The sequence below is a fragment of the Erpetoichthys calabaricus genome, chromosome 14 (assembly GCF_900747795.2).
Source record: "Erpetoichthys calabaricus chromosome 14, fErpCal1.3, whole genome shotgun sequence".
Lineage (NCBI taxonomy): Eukaryota > Metazoa > Chordata > Cladistia > Polypteriformes > Polypteridae > Erpetoichthys > Erpetoichthys calabaricus.
This window is the reverse complement of record NC_041407.2, coordinates 5384632-5402394: the sequence shown is the minus strand read 5'-3', so window position 1 is coordinate 5402394 and position 17763 is coordinate 5384632. Positions and strand designations below refer to the sequence as shown.

The following is a 17763-nucleotide window of genomic DNA, read 5'->3' as shown; positions in this document are numbered from 1 at the left end:
TGCATCGTGCTATTCATTCTTACAGCTGGCGCATCACAAACATTTATAGAAAATGGAATGACAAACAGGGTGGCATGGTGGTGCAGTGGGTAGCGCTGCTGCCTCGCAGTTAGGAGACCCGGGTTTGCTTCCACGGTCCTCCCTGCGTGGAGTTTGCATGGTTCTCCCCGTGTCTTCGTGGGTTTCCTCCCACAGTCCAAAGACCTACTGTGCAGATCTTAACCCTTGGCACACCTTCTTCAGCCCATGAAGAGCAGACCACTGCTCGCCGCTCTACTGGGCACCAACGAGGGACGGCCAAAGCTTTACCACGGCGACTATCAACAGGCCTTGTATCCCCACGTGAGCCAGGAGAGCCGTACGGCGAGAAAAAAACAAAAATGATCCAAAAACTGAGACAGCCATCGACTTTCTGAACCACATGAAGAAAACGGATTCATTTATAAACGCCGTCGACCGCCATGTTTATTTAATAGAACATGAAGTATTGGGTGGAATCAGTCGCGTGGCATACAAAACGTAATGAAGCCCAGGGACAGGATTGAGTGGTCCTCTCATTTGGACCATAAGCATGTACAAGCAACAGCAGGTGTGGGGTCCTAAGGGGGTAAAGAGCCCAGAGTGGGGGGCAGCGGACATCTTTGTCGAGTCACTTCAAGTCCCCCCCCCCCCCCCCCCCCCGTATGTCACGTGTTGGGTCTTTTTTTAGAAAGCGTATGGACAAGTCCACCTTACCGCGGCCTAAATTTCATTTCGCTGCTTTTGTACGAATAGTGATGCCCTTTGCCCGAATGCCAGTTGACTCCATTGGCGTAGCTCTCGTGTTGCCCTCGCAGGTAGAGGCCGTTCAGATTGCAGCTGTGACATTCTCCGTACCACCAGCCGCCTTTGTACACTTCGGAGCAGTTGCAGGCGCACTTGTCGTTATCCTGGTCCTTGGTGGAGAACACCAGGTTGTTGTGGGCAGTGAAGGAGTCGCCTGAGGTGGAAGGAGAGAACGACTTGTGAAAAATGGAGAAGAGGAGAACGCCAGGTGATAAAATCAAATGGAAGCCATCGCCCTACCTGCAGAACCGCCCGTAAAGCCACCCACAGTTAGTCGATACTTTTCCTCCTCGCCAAGGATTTGAAATTCGTTGAATTTGGCAAAAGTTGCAGCATGTTCAAAATCCTGGAAATCCACTCGGAGTTCAAATGAACCTGAGGAATCAAAAAATAAAAATAACAAAAATATACGGAAACAAAATCACCAGCCCCGTAAGATCTGAACGCATTTTAAAGCGGGGACACTTTTAGCAGCTACAGCCGGTGGCATTTTGGGATGCCAGTCCATGCCAAAGGTTTCTCTTCTGTGCGCAGGGTCATCAGATTTGACGGGCACCAATCACAGTCAAAGTCCCGCCCAATTGGACGAAACCAAGCCCAACACGGGTTAGCCCACTGCACGGCAGCAAAGGGGACGGGCTGAACCGCAGCCCAAAATGGGTGGGGACGTGGGCCGGGGATCTCGGAACGTCGTATCGGCGCCAATGACATTTGAAAACCCACCTAATGATGCTGCCGACTTGTCCTCTCTTGGAGTTTTGCCGTTCTCCTAGTCCTTTAACCCCATTCGGTGTCCCTGGGTGGGTTCCCATTTGAACTTTTTTGCCTGTGGTTCATGAGGGATGGGTGGGGTGCTTTTCAGAATCCTGGCTTACAGGTTTAGGGGTTTGAGCAGCCGCACGCATCTGGCCGACCCTCCCAGAATCCTAAACTTAAGCAGAGTACAATTGGGCGTGTCACATGACTGACCTCCTAGGTACTGCGGGCGGCAGGAAATCGCCACTCAAGTACACCTTCCTACTACCCTCCCAAGCGGCAAACGCCACTCCTTTGATTGGCCAATTGGTCCTTAATTTGCATGAGGGGAGGGGCCAGAGAGTTGCATATTGAGAGTTGTTTTTTCCAAACAGAGCAAGCGCCTTTGAATGCATCTCTTTAATAAAAGATGATGAGCGGCGGAAAGAAAAATGGATAACGAGAGCCCGTATTTCTGACCTATTGCTCCGCCCGTTTCTGCGGAAGGGAAAAAGTTGAATGGCTACATCTATGCTGAACAAGAATGTTAACAGACGCAACGTTTTAGCTGTAGCGACCTGCGGTTTGTTGGTGTGGGGGGGGCATACCAGCTTCCCAAACACGACACCAACGCAAGTACAGCACCACAGCAACACATCTATGCAGTGGTAAACTCTTCCCAATCGTTTCCCACCACTAAAGCATAGCACAACAAGCTCGATGATAAGCACTTTGTCGTCTTCTATTCTTTCATCTTCTCTCTCTCCGTCTCCTCCTTCTTCCAACAAGCTTCATCCCTCATTTTCGTGACTCTGGCTCCCGGAATGAAGGCAGAGGGCTTCTTTTATCCTGTACCCGGAAGTACTTCTGGGGGCCAGTTAGCATGGTAGGGAAGCCAGATAAATTACGGCTGGCCAATCCCCGTAGCACCCTGGGAACCTATCAGGGTTGCGGTGAACTCCATCTCCCATGAAGCCCCAAAATGCTGTTGTGCCATCTAGTGCTCCGGGGGAGGTAATGCACGGTGTATGTTCTCCCCCCCCCCCCCATTACGGAAGCATCCCAGCCGTGTAAGGACCCTGGCCGTCCAGCACACTGTATAACCTTTCATCAGCTGTGTCACCGAAATGCTACAACAAAAACATTGAGTGGACTCAGCTGAGCTGTTATCATACAGTAACTAGCCGTCCTCCGGGACTCCGCCCACGTAGTAGAGAAACAGGACAGTGAGGAGGGCCCCGCCCACTTCCCCCTCCCCTCGGTTCGCAGCCTTTGTCTTGGATTAGTGCAGAAATATCAATTAGAGAAGTCACAAAATCAACCGGAATGTTCAAGAAAATTCTAGAAAAAAATCAGATCTAAATCCATTAAGTAGTTCTGTTGTGAAAAGCGGACAGAGAGACAGATTTATATATATATATATATATATATATATATATATATATACTGTATACAGTGCATCCGGAAAGTATTCACAGCGCATCACTTTTTCCACATTTTGTTATGTTACAGCCTTATTCCAAAATGGATGAAATTATTTTTTTTCCTCAGAATTCCACATTATATATATATATATATATATATATATATATATAGAGAGAGAGAGAGAGAGAGAGAGAGATAGATAGATAGATAGATCTATCTCTCTCTATATATATATATATTATATATATAGATAGAGAGAGAGAGGTGTGTCAACATAACAGATTCCAAACTGGGGGCCGTTGACGCCGAATGACCTGCCTGTCCACTGAAGACACTTTGGTCGAAGGGCCCACCAGAAGTCCTGGTGCCAGAGGAGCTGAGCACACCAGGAGGGTGCTAAGGGTTAAGGTGCTCGTGTCCATAATTGAGGGCGAGACCTGGCACAGACTTGGGAGGTGTGACAGTAGACGTTTGCATGAAGCCTACCTGTTGAGGTCAAGGTGTGGAGGTTGTCATTGCCCAGCCAGAACTCAGAAAGCCTGTTGCCGAAGCCCCTTTTATATTCGATCCAGCTACGGAAGAAGTCCACCGAGCCATCCATTCGTCTCTGAAACACCTTCAATACAAAAGCTTAAAATGAGTGATCTCAGTATGCCAGCTCCTTTGTGAACGCCCTTAGCCTAATAAAACTACTCCAGATGGTGTATGTGCCCCCAAGTAAGATGACAGGAGAGTCCCGGGACACTATATACAGAGGTATACCCCAGTTGGGGTGGTCCACACCTGTTATCCCAGTCAGCAGTGGTGGATCTATGTTTTAGCTTGAACTGTTATGGGGGCCCCTTCACAACCAGCAATGAGGTTTGGGTTACCACTGTTACCTTCTTCACTGGATTCCACAACGGATCACCACAAATATTTAAATATGTACACCCTACATCTCAAATTTTGATTACAAGTGCTGTATTGGATCATCTCAAATGTCTTTATAGGTTCAGAGTTATGTGGGGATGAAAACGAAAGTCATTTCTGGGACCCCAACTTACGATCCAGCCTCCTCCATCGGTGTCCATGTCACAGAAGACACTAAGTGGCTTCCCGTTCTGCGGGTGCAGGGTGTACCAGCCGCTCAGCGTGTTCCCGAGGTCCAGCAGCTGCTTGCAGTCCTGCGCTCCTGCATCACAAGCACACAAAAGGCCGAGTCAACTCATATAGAGAAGACAACCTGGGCTTACGGGGTCATCACGTGTGCCTAATCAGAAATCATAAAACGTTAAGAGCAACTGAAAGATTCAATTGACCAATAAAATCCAGCATCATAATCTCCTAATCCTTTTTTTACCTTCTCCATGCTTCATAAATTGATTTACTTCCTCAGTATTTCACATGTGGAGTATTGTTTTCATGGGGAAAAAAACATCAACTTTCAGTTATCAATGGAAAAAACACATTTTGAAAACCCTAGAAAATGTTCGGAGGATTTTGTGCGATTTTGTCTCCATTGTAATAGAAGACATGGATTGGCTGATACCCCAGCTTCAAATAATAAATGATTCCCATGGATGGATGGGCGTCTCTAGCTAGAATGGTGGCTGTTCCCTTTCCCAGTCAGGATAATATTAAGGAAGGGCCATGTGGGTCACAAGCTTCCTTCAGGTAGAACTTCCATGTGCACACCTGCAGGGCTGCATGGGAATTGTAGCCCTGAGGATCCACAAGGGGGCAGCTGTGGGGCGGAAGCTTCCCTGTTTTAAGGTTACACCTGTCACTGTGTGATATTATTCCAAGGATGAAGCACGGTGATGGCAGCCAGGATTGGGAGACTAGGCAGGTCAGGTCAGGTTTTGGGATCACACACTGGTACAGTGCAGTGCTGCACCCACCACATGATGAAACAGCGCAGGATCCTGACTGGCAACCACCTAAGGCAGACATGTGGTTCGGTTTCCTCCCTCCCAGGAAATGACCGTCTATCTGCCAGGTGTTACTTGGGTGTCCCCTTGGCCTGGTCCAGCCACTCAGGTCCTCAACAATGAGGGTCCTGCAAGCCGGATCACCCTTGGGGATCGTGGTTGGCAACACCCCAGGCAGACACGTGGTCCAGTGCCAACCTCCGGAAATGACCATCTATCTACCGCAGCCAGGTGTTACGTGGGCGTCGCCTTGGCCAGGTCTAGCCGACAATGAAGGTTATACAAGTCGGATCACCCTCGGGTAATCGCGCCACATGGCCATAACTGACGTTCCCTTACAATGCAGGTCATGTGCCCCATTCCAGACTCCATGAGCAACGCAAAGTCAAACCAGCAGGACCTAAGGATTCTCCAAAGTAGGGGTTCCCAGCTCCAGTCCTGGAGGGCCGCAGTGGCTGCAGGTTTTCATTCTCACCCTTTTCTTAATGAGTGACCTGTTTTTGCTGCTAATTAACTTCTTTGGAATTCATCATAAATGACCTGCTCTTCAAGACTCAGACCTCTTGTTTGTTTTTGTTTTTTTCCTTATTTAGCAGCCAAACAATAATGAGATACAAAATGAGCCAAAACAACTGGTGTCCAAAGTACAATATCTGAAAATAAAGAAAGGGGAAGGTCTCAGGAATCTGCTCAGGTCCACCAAAAACAGTTCAATAGTGCTGCTCTTAGAAAAGAGAAAATCCACAATTTCGGACATGCCATGGAATTCAAGAGCGGGTTTAATTAACGACAAGAATTGGCGCCTAATGAAGCAACTGGTTGGAGTTTGAGGCCCTGACGATAGATAGATAGATAGATAGATAGATAGATAGATAGATAGATAGATAGATAGATAGATAGATAGATAGATAGATAGATAGATAGATAGATACTTTATTAATCCCAAGGGGAAATTCACAGGTGGTTTTCTCTTGGCTCCCTCACGTCACATTTCATTTCTGTTTTGGGTGCCATTTAAGGAAAGAAACAAAGCAATTCAGAGGAACAAATCTTAAAAAAAAAAAAACAGTCAATTAAAATTAATTCAGAAAAGTTAATTAACAGCAAAAACAGGTCACGAAATAAGAAAAGGGCGAGAATGAAAACCTGCAGCCAGTGGGGCCCTCCGGGACCAGAGTTGTGTCTCTTCGGAGCAGGGGGTCCCCAGTATCGAAGGAGTCCAGTCCTCGTCTCAGGTCACTGGATAGCGTCCATGTCTCACAAACAGGGAGCAGCAGGACTCTAAAGACTTGGACCTTCGTCCTTTACCAGAGATAGTGGGAGCGCCACACACCCCTTTTCCAGCAACCCCATGACCCCCCCATGCCCTACCAATCCATCGACTGACTTCATAGGAAGAGTCACCAGAGACATGAATGGTAAGTAAACCCCTCGATGAGGTCGACACTCTCTCCGCAGACAGACATATTGCTGATGGCCGTGCCCAAGAGGTCATTAAAGGCCTGGCTCTTTGGTTTTTGTCAGGACCCTCACAAGCCCAGACACTCAGACCCCTCACTCGAGAGCCCCCCATCGACTCTGTAAAGATCACAGCATCATCGGCAGACTCAAGATCAGTGAATCTCTCTTCAACATCCGATGCCCCACAGCTGCTGGACCCCACCAAAAACTCCAAAATTCCTGAACAAAGCATGGAGCATCTAACAGACTCCATAGCCAAATGTATGAATGATCACATGAAACCAGATAAGTGGACCTAAGAAAGAAGTGGCTGGGTGACTGGCCCTCTTTCTAAAGACAGACACACTGCTGATGGCCATGCCCATGAGGTCATTAAAGGCCTGGATGTTGCTGTTTATCAGGACCCTCACTCAGTCTCTCGAGACCCCCGATCAGAGCCTCCATAGGATTACACCTCTTTTTTTCCCCCCTTAATGTTCGATATTGCGAGGGTTACACCGAGCCATTCCTCAATACAGGTTTGTCAGGCGCTCTCCCACATAATCCTAAAGGACACTTCCGCTTCATGTTCTATTTGCCATCCAGGTTTGAACCCGGGTTCGGCCGATTCCTCCTGAAGTGCTCGTAGTTTTCCCTACAATTTTACACTCTTCCTCTGGCGCCGTTCCTTGACTTCTTTTTTTTTTTTCTACCCTCCTCCCGGCCACTGCACCGCCGCCCTTTTTGTACGGTCAGCCCCTCCCCGGTTAGATCCTATTGGCCCGCCGAGTCAGGTGGTCCTTAGATTTCTAACACCTGTTCAGTTTTTGTCCTCATGCAATGATGAAGAATGCACAACCCGCCAACGACACCGGCCACTTGTTACGCACTCACCTGTCAGCGGCTGACCACCCGAATCACCTTTTTCTCCTGTTTATGAAAAAAAAATAAAAAAATAAATGGATGTTAAATTTTTTCTTGTGGACAAATTTTCATTTTGTTGTTATTTTCAAAGAAGAGAAAATAAAAAAATGACCAGAAATAAAAACAGAATCTGATCAATTCTGCAAATTCTAAATCCTCCCATAGTGCCCCTGTAACGTCACCCACCCTAAAGCCCTCACAGTCCTCCTCCTCCCAAAACCCACCAGGTGACAGCAAACAGTCGTTCACTGTCACGTCGGGGACAACAGAGGGCGGCAGGAGTTCTGATTGCGTATGGCATCCCGGTGGATTTTTGAGTCCTGGAGGTCTTTTCCATCCTAGGGGTGGGCACCTTGCATTAATCACATAGCCATCCATTTTTTAAAAACTATATTTTTTTCCCCAATTACATAGTGTCACAAACCATCATGGCTGTCCATCGATCCGACGATGACACAGAGCCTGCGCAAATGACTTGTTGGTGTCGGCGCTAGTGAGGGTGCGCACTCCTCAACCACACCACTTCACTTCCTGTCGGGAATCCACGTGGCAAGCTAAGTGCAAGACGACGAGATTAGGCAGGAAGTTGCACCTCTTTGATGGGACAGGGTGTAGGTGCCCGAGTTAGTCTTGGTCAGGACCTCACCTCTGATCTTGACACCATGGGTGGCCCTACAAAGGAGTACAAGACTCCCGACGGCATCGCTCAAGGGGATCACTGAACCACACAAACCACTCCGCCACATTAAGATGCTGACTCTGTGGAGGGTGTTGTGAAACCAGGAGCCCCAAAGCACACGTAGTCTCAAAAACACTTCAGAAAATGTTCACTAGAGGGGGATGTCGCCATCAAACCCCGGCCAGTAATCAGGGCAAACACAAGAGTCAGAGGTTTATTCTTCACAAAGCTGCTTGTAACGAGAATGGAGCAGCATAGGAGCACATAAGGCAAAAAGGAGACGCCTGAAACACCAAAGGGAATCCAAAGCAAACCCAACCCACACATCAAAAAACTGAGCGGGGGGGCTGCAAACATCTAGAAATCCAATAAATGACAGAAGCTGACTTCACAATGAGCCACCAGGAATTGTGGAGACCCTCTGGATTTATAGGGTGCAGGTGGCCACTCCTCTTGGGGGGGGGCACACATGGAACATAACACAGGCAGCTTACATACGTAAAGGAAATCAAAAATGAAGACTGATGCCCATAAATTAACATAAATAAAAGAGACATAAGTGTCAAAGTGTACCTGAACAGCACTGGGAGCAAAGCAGGAACCATCTGTAGGCACGTCACGCTCTGGGGGGTCATTTAGAATGCGCTTGGGAGTTCTGGAGAGTGCGTGTCCCATCCATCCGTCTATTATCTAACCTGCTATATCCTAACTACAGGGTCACGGGGGTCTGCTGGAGCCAATCCCAGCCAACACAGGGCACAAGACAGGAAACAAACCCTGGGCAGGGCGCACACACACACACACACCCCAAGCACACACACTAAGGACAATTTAGAATCGCCAATGCACCTAACCTGCAGACATGGGGAGAACAGGCAAACCTCCATGCAGGGAGGACCTGGGAAGCAAACCCGGGTCTCCTAACTGCGAGGCAGCAGTGCTACCCACTGGGCCACCGTGCCGCCTGAGTGTGTGTGTTCCTGCTTTGCTTATTGTTATTACTGGATTTTTTCTGACCTATTGCTCCATCTTTGATTACATCTCATCATGTACTATAAGTGCGGCAGAGGACCATCTCAAGGGCTCATCACAGGTATGTAATACCTAGCTGGGGCCTGAGGGGGGCGCTGGCACTAACAGTGTCATCTCCCCCCGACCCCTCCAACAACAACTGACCCCGCCGCATTCAGTAGGAGGGCTATAAAAATCTGATGCCTCCAAATGTCGGTGTCTCATTTGGACTATGAAGGACGGAGACCACCTCCCCCCCACCCCCCTTTAAAGACACGCTCTTCAGAACCACCAAACTTAAGAAGCCAAGGAGGCTGTGCTATGCTTATTTCTGTTTTGTACCCCCATGTGCCTATTTTGATTTACAATCATTTGGGATTAAAAATGGTGGGACTCGGCTGGCACCCCAACACTTTTTGGGACTCACCCCGTGTTCTTTCACCCGTTCACAGTCCTTAGATTCCGTTTTGGGAATTTCTTCACTTGGATTGCCTTTTTTGCTCTATGGCAAGTTGGGGAGCACACACTGGTACAATGCATTGCTGCACCCACTACACGATGAAACAACTCGGGATCCCGGTTGGCAACCCCTCAAGCAGACACGCGGTCCAGTCCTACCCTCCAGAAATGACCCTCTATCTACAGCAGTCAGGTGTTACGTGGGCAACCCCTTGCCTGGTCCAGCCACTCGGGTCCCCAACAATGAGGATCTTACGAGTGGTATCACCCTTGGGGAAACGCGCCACATGGCAGTAGTGCACAGAAAAAAAAAAATTTTTATAAAGACCCTGTGCTTGTGCTCATAAATAGGTGGGGTTCTGACAATACGTCCCCCTCTAGTGGCCATTTTTTGGAAGTGCTTTTGGAACATATGGAGATTTACACAATGTGCTTGGAGACTCTCAGGTCACGACATTGCCTGTGCTCCTCACTGCCCTGACTCGACAGGAATACAGAGAACTAGTTTCTTGAATTAAACCAGGAGATGTTTGCAAAAGGCAAAACAAACAAAAATAAAAATAAAAGGCAGATGAGAGTTGAAAAAAATCAGAGTCAATAAAATCAGGCCAGAAGTCGAAAAATAATGACAAGAGAATTCAAAGGTTTTATGTGCAGATCAGATACGGCTCAGAGCAAAAGGCTGACCTTTAATCCCGTCTGCCGATTAAATGTGAGGTCATGACCCTGGAGACCACGCCCCTACAAATGGTACACAACAATGGCTTCTGTAACGGGAAAAGGCTGCAAGGCCTCAAATTTCAGCCCTAATCACGACACTCGCCTTCCGAAAGAGCAAATCGAACACGGTCAGGTGTAGCTGGCGAATTTTTATTTGCTTACTAAAATGTGTTGTAAAAAATGTTGTTATAAAATTTACTTCATAAAGACTAATTAACTGAGTGCACAGAAGAGTCCGAAAATGATCATAAACCAGGACGGGATTAAGCAGCAAGCAGGACATGCAGGTGATGGGTGTAACAGAGCAAGATGCAGAGGACAGAAAGATATGGAAGATGATGATCCGCTGTGGCAACCCCTAACGGGAGAAGCCGAAAGAAGAAGATGTGACAGAGGGGCAAAATATCAAAAGATCAAAACACAACCAAGTGACCAGAAGTGAAAGTTCAAGAGGAAAATTGAACACCAAAAGAGAGAAGGAGGTCGTTTACCAAAACACAGAATCCCATCGCTGGAGCGTACTTGGAAAATTTTGGAAGGGATAGGGCAGTGGGCGATGGCCAGCACGTTTATAATGTCGTCACATCCCGTGATATCACGATCAGGAGATTCAAGATGGTGTTGTGCAAATCCAAAAAACAAACAACAGTCCAACATAACACTAATGACAGCAATTAAATCTTTATGCTTAAAAACTCACAAAACAGACAAAAGTATACGTATGACAGACTTAGCACTGCACCCGTGCAAAGGCATTTAACATAAAGACGGTGGATACGTGATAATCAACGTGAGGGACGGCCCACATCCTTACCCTTGAGGTGGAAGGATTAGAGACCGCTCACGCAGGGCTTGGTCTCACCCAGGACGCTAGATGGCAGCAAGCCGAGGATAGGATCCCCACATGGGCCCTCACAAGGCATGCTGGGTATTGTAGTCCAGTGTTGTGCATGAACTCGTTCAAAAGAGCGCCTTCATTGAACAAGCTTAACGTAACGTATTTGCAAGTGAAGGACTTGAACGTCAGTGAGTTCAGTTTTATGTGACAGTCTGGATCTGGTTTAGGTCCACTTTAGAACATTTTGCCGTACCCTGTAATGTAGGGGTGGAGCCGAATCTGAATACAGTATTCGGATAAGCACAAATGGTGGATTTTTACGAATATTTATTTTGTACAAATTTTTTGCCATTTATTTGTATTCGGAAAAAAATAACGTCAAATTAAATAGGCCCTGTCTGTGTGTGCCAGCTTATGCTGGACACGAGCACGCGGTGAAACTCCGCTTTCGCTTTTAGGAAAACGTTGTACTTCACGAGGCCACTTTATATTTTTCCCCGTTGGACATGCAATACGTGACGTGAATTTTGACGGGCAGTGTAATCGGTTAGTTCACCTACACGCTGCCGCAACAGTCACCATTTGTGTCACACGGTTGGAAACAGAGCGGTAATTTATATGTATACTTGCATCGATTTAATTTCTTTTTTGACCGGGAGGATAGTTCCATATATGGTTATACGCATTTGTTGCCGGGTATAACTCAATAAAGTGTATTTAAATAAAAAAAGGTCTTCATAATTACTGTATTTTACTTAAGAACACTGTAATGGCCTAATATAAGGCCTGCAAAATTGAAAAAAGTAAACTCATGGGTCATTTATACTTACTCCTTAAAAAATACAAAATGAACTGAACAGGCACGAGTTCATAATTGAAATGGTGAACTAGAAACGTGAATGTATTCATTTGAATCTGTGTGAACTGAACTTTGAGCGAGTTCTTGGGAGGTGTGAACTTGCACAACACTGTTGTAGCCTTGCTGGGTTCCTGTGGGAGCCACCAGAGGGAGCTGCAGGATTTGGGGGTCCCTACACCATTGGGCTCCAACCTCACCCAGAAGTCACCCTGAAGCACTCCTTGTCTCACACAGATGAGCCAGAATCGGGAGGAAGGTGGGCAACACTTGTGAGGAGGAGAGGAGGAGGCAGCGACCAGTGAGAGAAAGAAGACTTGTGCTATACAGTGCTTTATTGTACTTGTGGCCGTGGTGGTGGGAAACGCTTGTCCGAAGACATTTCCCACAATATAAGACTCTTTTTAACTTTTGTGTCCGAGTCTGCTTGTGTTGGGTGTTTGGAGAGGTGGAGCACCCCCTGGCGTCCACACCAGACATACAAACCTTTTAGTCCTTGGGGTCCTGCTGGTCCTGCAACTCCTGGCTCTCCTTTAGCACCTGAAAAAAAGGATGGAAGAGTCTTTCATAAAGAACCACACAGGAACTCCGGGGATCTGGCAGCAATTCACACCCAGACCTTCTTCTGACCCGCCTTGTGACAAATGGCTCCTCCCACTCAGGTCTGTCGCATAGCAACGCGTGTTGTGCAGTAGTCATGTGACAGAGAAGCGGGATTGTGATTTCGCTCAAGGATTTGCTTTCTTCCGACTGCCCGGAGCTCTCCCTGTGCCTTTTGGAGTTTGAATTCCCATCTGCTAATTTTGACCTCCATGTTTTCTAACCTCCTTCTGTAACTTGCCCTTTGTGAACTTTAGCTTCATTGTTGGGTGGAGTATTCTGTTAGCTTACATCGCAGTGTCAGGCATGGCCATCGGAGGATCACCTTCCAGGTATCACTTGACGGATGTAATGCCACTCTGGGACAAGAGGGAGCGCTGTTGATAACAGCATTTGGCCAATGAAAATGACGGACACAGGGTAGCTCCGCCCCTTCCAGTCGAAACAGTATAAAAAGTTAGGCATCCCCGGAAGGAGGTGTTACATTTTGGACCCGAGCAGCCAAGGGTTCAATACACCGGCGATTGCCCGTCCTTTAAATTTGTAACGTAAATGTGCATCTGTTTGTTTATTTGCTTTCATTTTTTTTTGCCTGCCTTAAACAGGGTGGTTTGGTTGGTACCCTAACCTACTTTGATACTCACTCCCCTTTGTCGCTCATCCACAACATCTGCCATTTTCTATTTCATATCACAAAAAATATCATGCGACAAATGTGCAGGAAAAATTCCCAAAATGACACCTCGACTTTTTACACACACACACACACACAGGGTTTGCAGAACACCAAAAGAGAAAAATAAACTAAACTCCGTCACCTTGAGGTCCAGCCTTTCCAATTGGTCCATGGTCTCCTTTTACACCTAAAAGCAAGAAGAAAAGGATTTAATACAAAAGAAAAGGGAAACGTCTGCCTGCTGTTTAATTTTTTGTCATTGCTTCAGTCACCCAATGAGTGGCATTTACAGTGCATCCGGAAAGTATTCCCAGCGCTTCATCACTTTTTCCACATTTTGTTATGTTACAGCCTTATTCCAAAATGGATCAAATTCATTTTTTTCCTCAGAATTCTACACACAACACCCCATAATGACAACGTGAAAAAAGTTTACTTGATGTTTTTGCAAATTTATTAAAAATAAAAACATTGAGAAAGCACATGTACATAAGTATTCACAGCCTTTGCCATGAAGCTCAAAATTGAGCTCAGGTGCATCCTGTTTCCCCTGATCATCCTTGAGATGTTTCTGCAGCTTCATTGGAGTCCACCTGTGGTAAATTCAGTTGACTGGACATGATTTGGAAAGGCACACACCTGTCTATATAACGTCCCACAGTTGACAGTTCATGTCAGAGCACAAACCAAGCATGAAGTCAAAGGAATTGTCTGTAGACCTCTGAGACAGGATTGTCTCGAGGCACAAATCTGGGGAAGGTTACAGAAAAATTTCTGCTGCTTTGAAGATCCCAATGAGCACAGTGGCCTCCATCATCCATAAGTGGAAGAAGTTCAAAACCACCGGGACTCTTCCTAGAGCTGGCCGGCCATCTATACTGAGCGATCGGGGGAGAAGGGCCTTAGTCAGGGAGGTGACCAAGAACCCGATGGTCACTCTGTCAGAGCTCCAGAGGTCCTCTGTGGAGAGAGGAGAACCTTACAGAAGGATAACCATCTCTGCAGCAATCCACCAATCAGGCCTGTATGGTACAGTGGCCAGAAGGAAGCCATTCCTTAGTAAAAGGCACGTGGCAGTCCGCCTGGAGTGCCAAAAGGCACCTGAAGGACTCTCAGACCATGAGAAAGAAAATTCTCTGGTCTGATGAGACAAAGATTGAACTCTTTGGTGTGAATGCCAGGCGTCACGTTTAGAGGAAACCAGGCACCGCTCATCACCAGGCCAATACCATCCCTACAGTGAAGCATGGTGGTGGCAGCATCATGCTGTGGGGATGTTTTTCAGCGGCAGGAACTGGGAGACTAGTCAGGATAAAGGGAAAGATGACAGCAGCAATGTACAGAGACATCCTGGATGAAAACCTGCTCCAGAGCGCTCTTGACCTCAGACTGGGGCGACGGTTCATCTTTCAGCAGGACAACGACCCTAAGCACACAGCCAAGATATCAAAGGAGTGGCTTCAGGACAACTCTGTGAATGTCCTTGAGTGGCCCAGCCAGAGCCCAGACTTGAATCCGATTGAACATCTCTGGAGAGATCTTAAAATGGCTGTGCACCGACGCTTCCCATCCAACCTGATGGAGCTTGAGAGGTGCTGCAAAGAGGAATGGGCGAAACTGGCCAAGGATAGGTGTGCCAAGCTTGTGGCATCATATTCAAAAAGACTTGAGGCTGTAATTGCTGCCAAAGGGGCATCGACAAAGTATTGAGCAAAGGCTGTGAATACTTATGGACATGGGATTTCTCAGTTTTGTTATTTTTAAAAAATTTGCAAAAACCTCAAGTAAACTTTTTCACGTTGTCATTATGGGGTGTTGTGTATAGAATTCTGAGGAAAAAAATGAATTTGATCCATTTTGGAATAAGGCTGTAACATAACAAAATGTGGAAAAAGTGATGAAGCGCTGGGAATACTTTCTTGAGGCTCTGTATATACATATACAGTACATACATATACACATATATAAGAGAGAGATTTAGAAGCATTTTCCTATAAAATAAAAATGGCCATCTATGTCTTGGGAGGAGTGGTGGCTCTGAGGTGAGGGATCGGCACTGGCAATCGGAAGGCTGCTGGTTCAAATCCTGTAAATGCCAGAAGTGACTCTACTCCATTGGGCCCCTGAGCGAGGCCCTTAACCTAAGCGAGGCCCTTAAATTGCTCCATCCTGGGTATGACGTTAACCTGCAAGGAGACCCTCCAACTTGCAGGGAAAACTTGGGGGTCCGTGGCACTCCAGCCACCATAATAAACCTCCCACTGTTCCACGGCTGCACTCGGGTCCTAATCTGGGATCCTAAGGTGGTCTGTCATATGGTGGGTGCGGCAATGTGCTATACCTGCATGTGCTCTTAACCTCTCTCTATTTCTTTTAGCTATTAAAGTTCCAGAAGCTTCTTGCGGTGGGATTTCTTGATTGAATACCACTGGCCGACAGACATAACTATTGGCTTGTGCTTTGGTAGTCTAATTCAACAAAGCAGGATGACTTGATAGAATGTCGACTTCAGCTGGTGGCATCACAAGACTCCGGTGAGTTCTGGGTCTCTTTCCTTGACAAGCATGCCACTCATCATGGCAATGAAAACCTAACACAGCGGCACACATGGCGAAAGCAAAAAGACTGTGATGGCAGAACAAAAACATAGAAAATAATTATATAAACCTTTGTGAGCCATGGCAGTTGGGATGCACACTAACAAATTTACTCTTAAAAGGACAATCTGAGTGTAACCCAAAAGTATCTGTGAGGACGCTGGAGTGCCTGTGAGTTACTTAGACACGGGGAGAACAAGCACACTTCACACACACACACAAAGAGACCAGGCAGAACATGAACCACACCGTGCCAAAAAACACTCCCCCACCCAAACACACTGCCCAGAGCTGTCAAACAGCAGTGCTGACCACTGGACCACCCTGAAGCCCCACTGAGCTGCCGTACCTGGGATCCCGGGGGCACCTGGCTCTCCTTTACTTCCTTGGACTCCAGGATGACCAGGACAGCCTTGCAAGATGGCAACTTTGTCCTTATCGTTGAGACCAAATACTTTCAGATCTGCAACGAGATAAAAAAAAAAGACCATTAAGATACAAGAAGAAAAAGCAGGAAACGAGTAGGAGACCTGGGCTGGTGGTCCGATCCTTCTTGCCGATTCGTTGTGTGGCCCCCCCACCCCACCTGAGTTACTTTATCTCCTACTGAACACATTTTTAGGAATATTTAATTAACTATACTGCTACCTGCTAAAGTGCTTGTGGGGACGTTCACTATGGAGCGACGCTGGAGAACATGGGAATGACCAACATGCACCCTGCACTGCGTGTATAGTTCTGAATGGCTTGCTCAACAGGTCCCCCTCCATATGGTAGGAATAACGAAGCAACGATGTGGCAGCTCTAAAACACCTTTGGCTGGTGCTTATTATGGAAAAAACATGTGAAATAAAGTCGCATGGGTCGGCACTGAAAATGGACCCCCAGTGTGACCCTGACTTAAATCACTCCAAATGTCCAAATTCACAATGCAGAAATACAGAAAGGTTTGTATTTTTAAAATCAGAAGACAAGGAAGGCGTAACTGATGTGCTCGCTTACTTCTCTTCTCCACAGCATTGTGTGGGTGATTTGATGGGGGGTCCGGACTATCTGTGGTCATAAAAGATTCCAGAGCATCTTTTGAAAAAGAGCAGGATGGACCCTGTTGTCCAGGCTAAATTGCCCACCCCAGCCTAGTCATTCTGACCCCCCTAATCATCCCCTGTATCTAACTGGCACTCTCTCTCTCTCACCAGTTAACAGCTAATGTGCGGTGAGCGTACTGGCACAATAATGGCTGCCATCGCATCATCCAGGTGGGCGCCACACATTACTGCTGGTTGAAAAGGTTCCCCTCTGTCTATGTAAAGCACTTTAAGTAGCGAGAAAATGGCTATGTAAATGTAATTAATTGTTAATAATATTTAAGCTCGGTGGTCATACTGTACTTACCAGGACAGGAATTTTCAGCGGCAAGTAGATGAACAAAAATGACTAAAAACACAGCTGTGCCTTCTGAATGGAGCATCTTGTAAATTCAGTCCCTTTTCACAGAAGTGTGGGGTGATTCCTCTGCATGTGCTGCCCTCGAAGCCACTGAAAGCAAAAAGTCCACAGGGGGGGCTTTCTGTTGTGAGGACTTGCACTTTATTCTGCCCCGTGTTTGCCAAGAGCCAAGATGATGAAATGTTTAAATATTGACGCCTTTGCCTGCAAGAACGTGCCTTTGATAAGAGTGGGCGTCCACATACTGGAAATACAGTGGGGGGGATGGGTGTGTGTGTGTGTGTGTGTGGTGGTGGTCTTTAGTGGCTTAGATAAAGAAGCAACATTGTTGAATAAGTGAGCATTACAAACTGTGGCCCAAAGCAGAACCTTCTTCTTGAGGACCATCGCACCCCCAAACACTCCAAACTGCTCCTCCCCGAATCAACTACATTAGTATCTCTCATAACAACTTTAATTTGAACAATACATATATAAATAAACACAGAAGCACACATCACAAACTTAACTATAACGTTTTACTGTCCAAAAAAAAAAAAAAAAAAACGGGGGGGTCCGAGTGGACACTGATGACGGCCAAGCTGCTTCTGTGTTCTAGTGCCAAGGGTGACATCAA

General features: G+C 46.8%; 1 protein-coding gene across 2 annotated transcripts; it reads right to left on the bottom strand.

Annotated features, from left to right (window-relative positions):
* Nucleotides 1-435: 435 nt before the first annotated feature.
* On the bottom strand, nucleotides 436-17295 carry LOC114664808 (ficolin-1-B-like). Of its 2 annotated transcripts, XM_028819085.2 has the most exons (9): nucleotides 17094-17295; nucleotides 16048-16161; nucleotides 13244-13288; nucleotides 12312-12365; nucleotides 7233-7268; nucleotides 4032-4159; nucleotides 3472-3601; nucleotides 1066-1200; nucleotides 436-979 (listed from the first exon to the last, which is right to left on the bottom strand). In XM_028819085.2, the coding sequence occupies exons 1-9, from the start codon at nucleotides 17167-17169 to the stop codon at nucleotides 732-734; spliced, it is 966 nt and encodes a 321-aa protein (XP_028674918.2). In that variant the 5' UTR covers nucleotides 17170-17295; the 3' UTR covers nucleotides 436-731. The 2 variants fall into 2 exon arrangements, with proteins under 2 accessions (XP_028674918.2, XP_028674919.2); XM_028819086.2 differs by lacking the exon at nucleotides 7233-7268 and having other exon boundaries at nucleotides 17094-17294.
* Nucleotides 17296-17763: the final 468 nt, after the last annotated feature.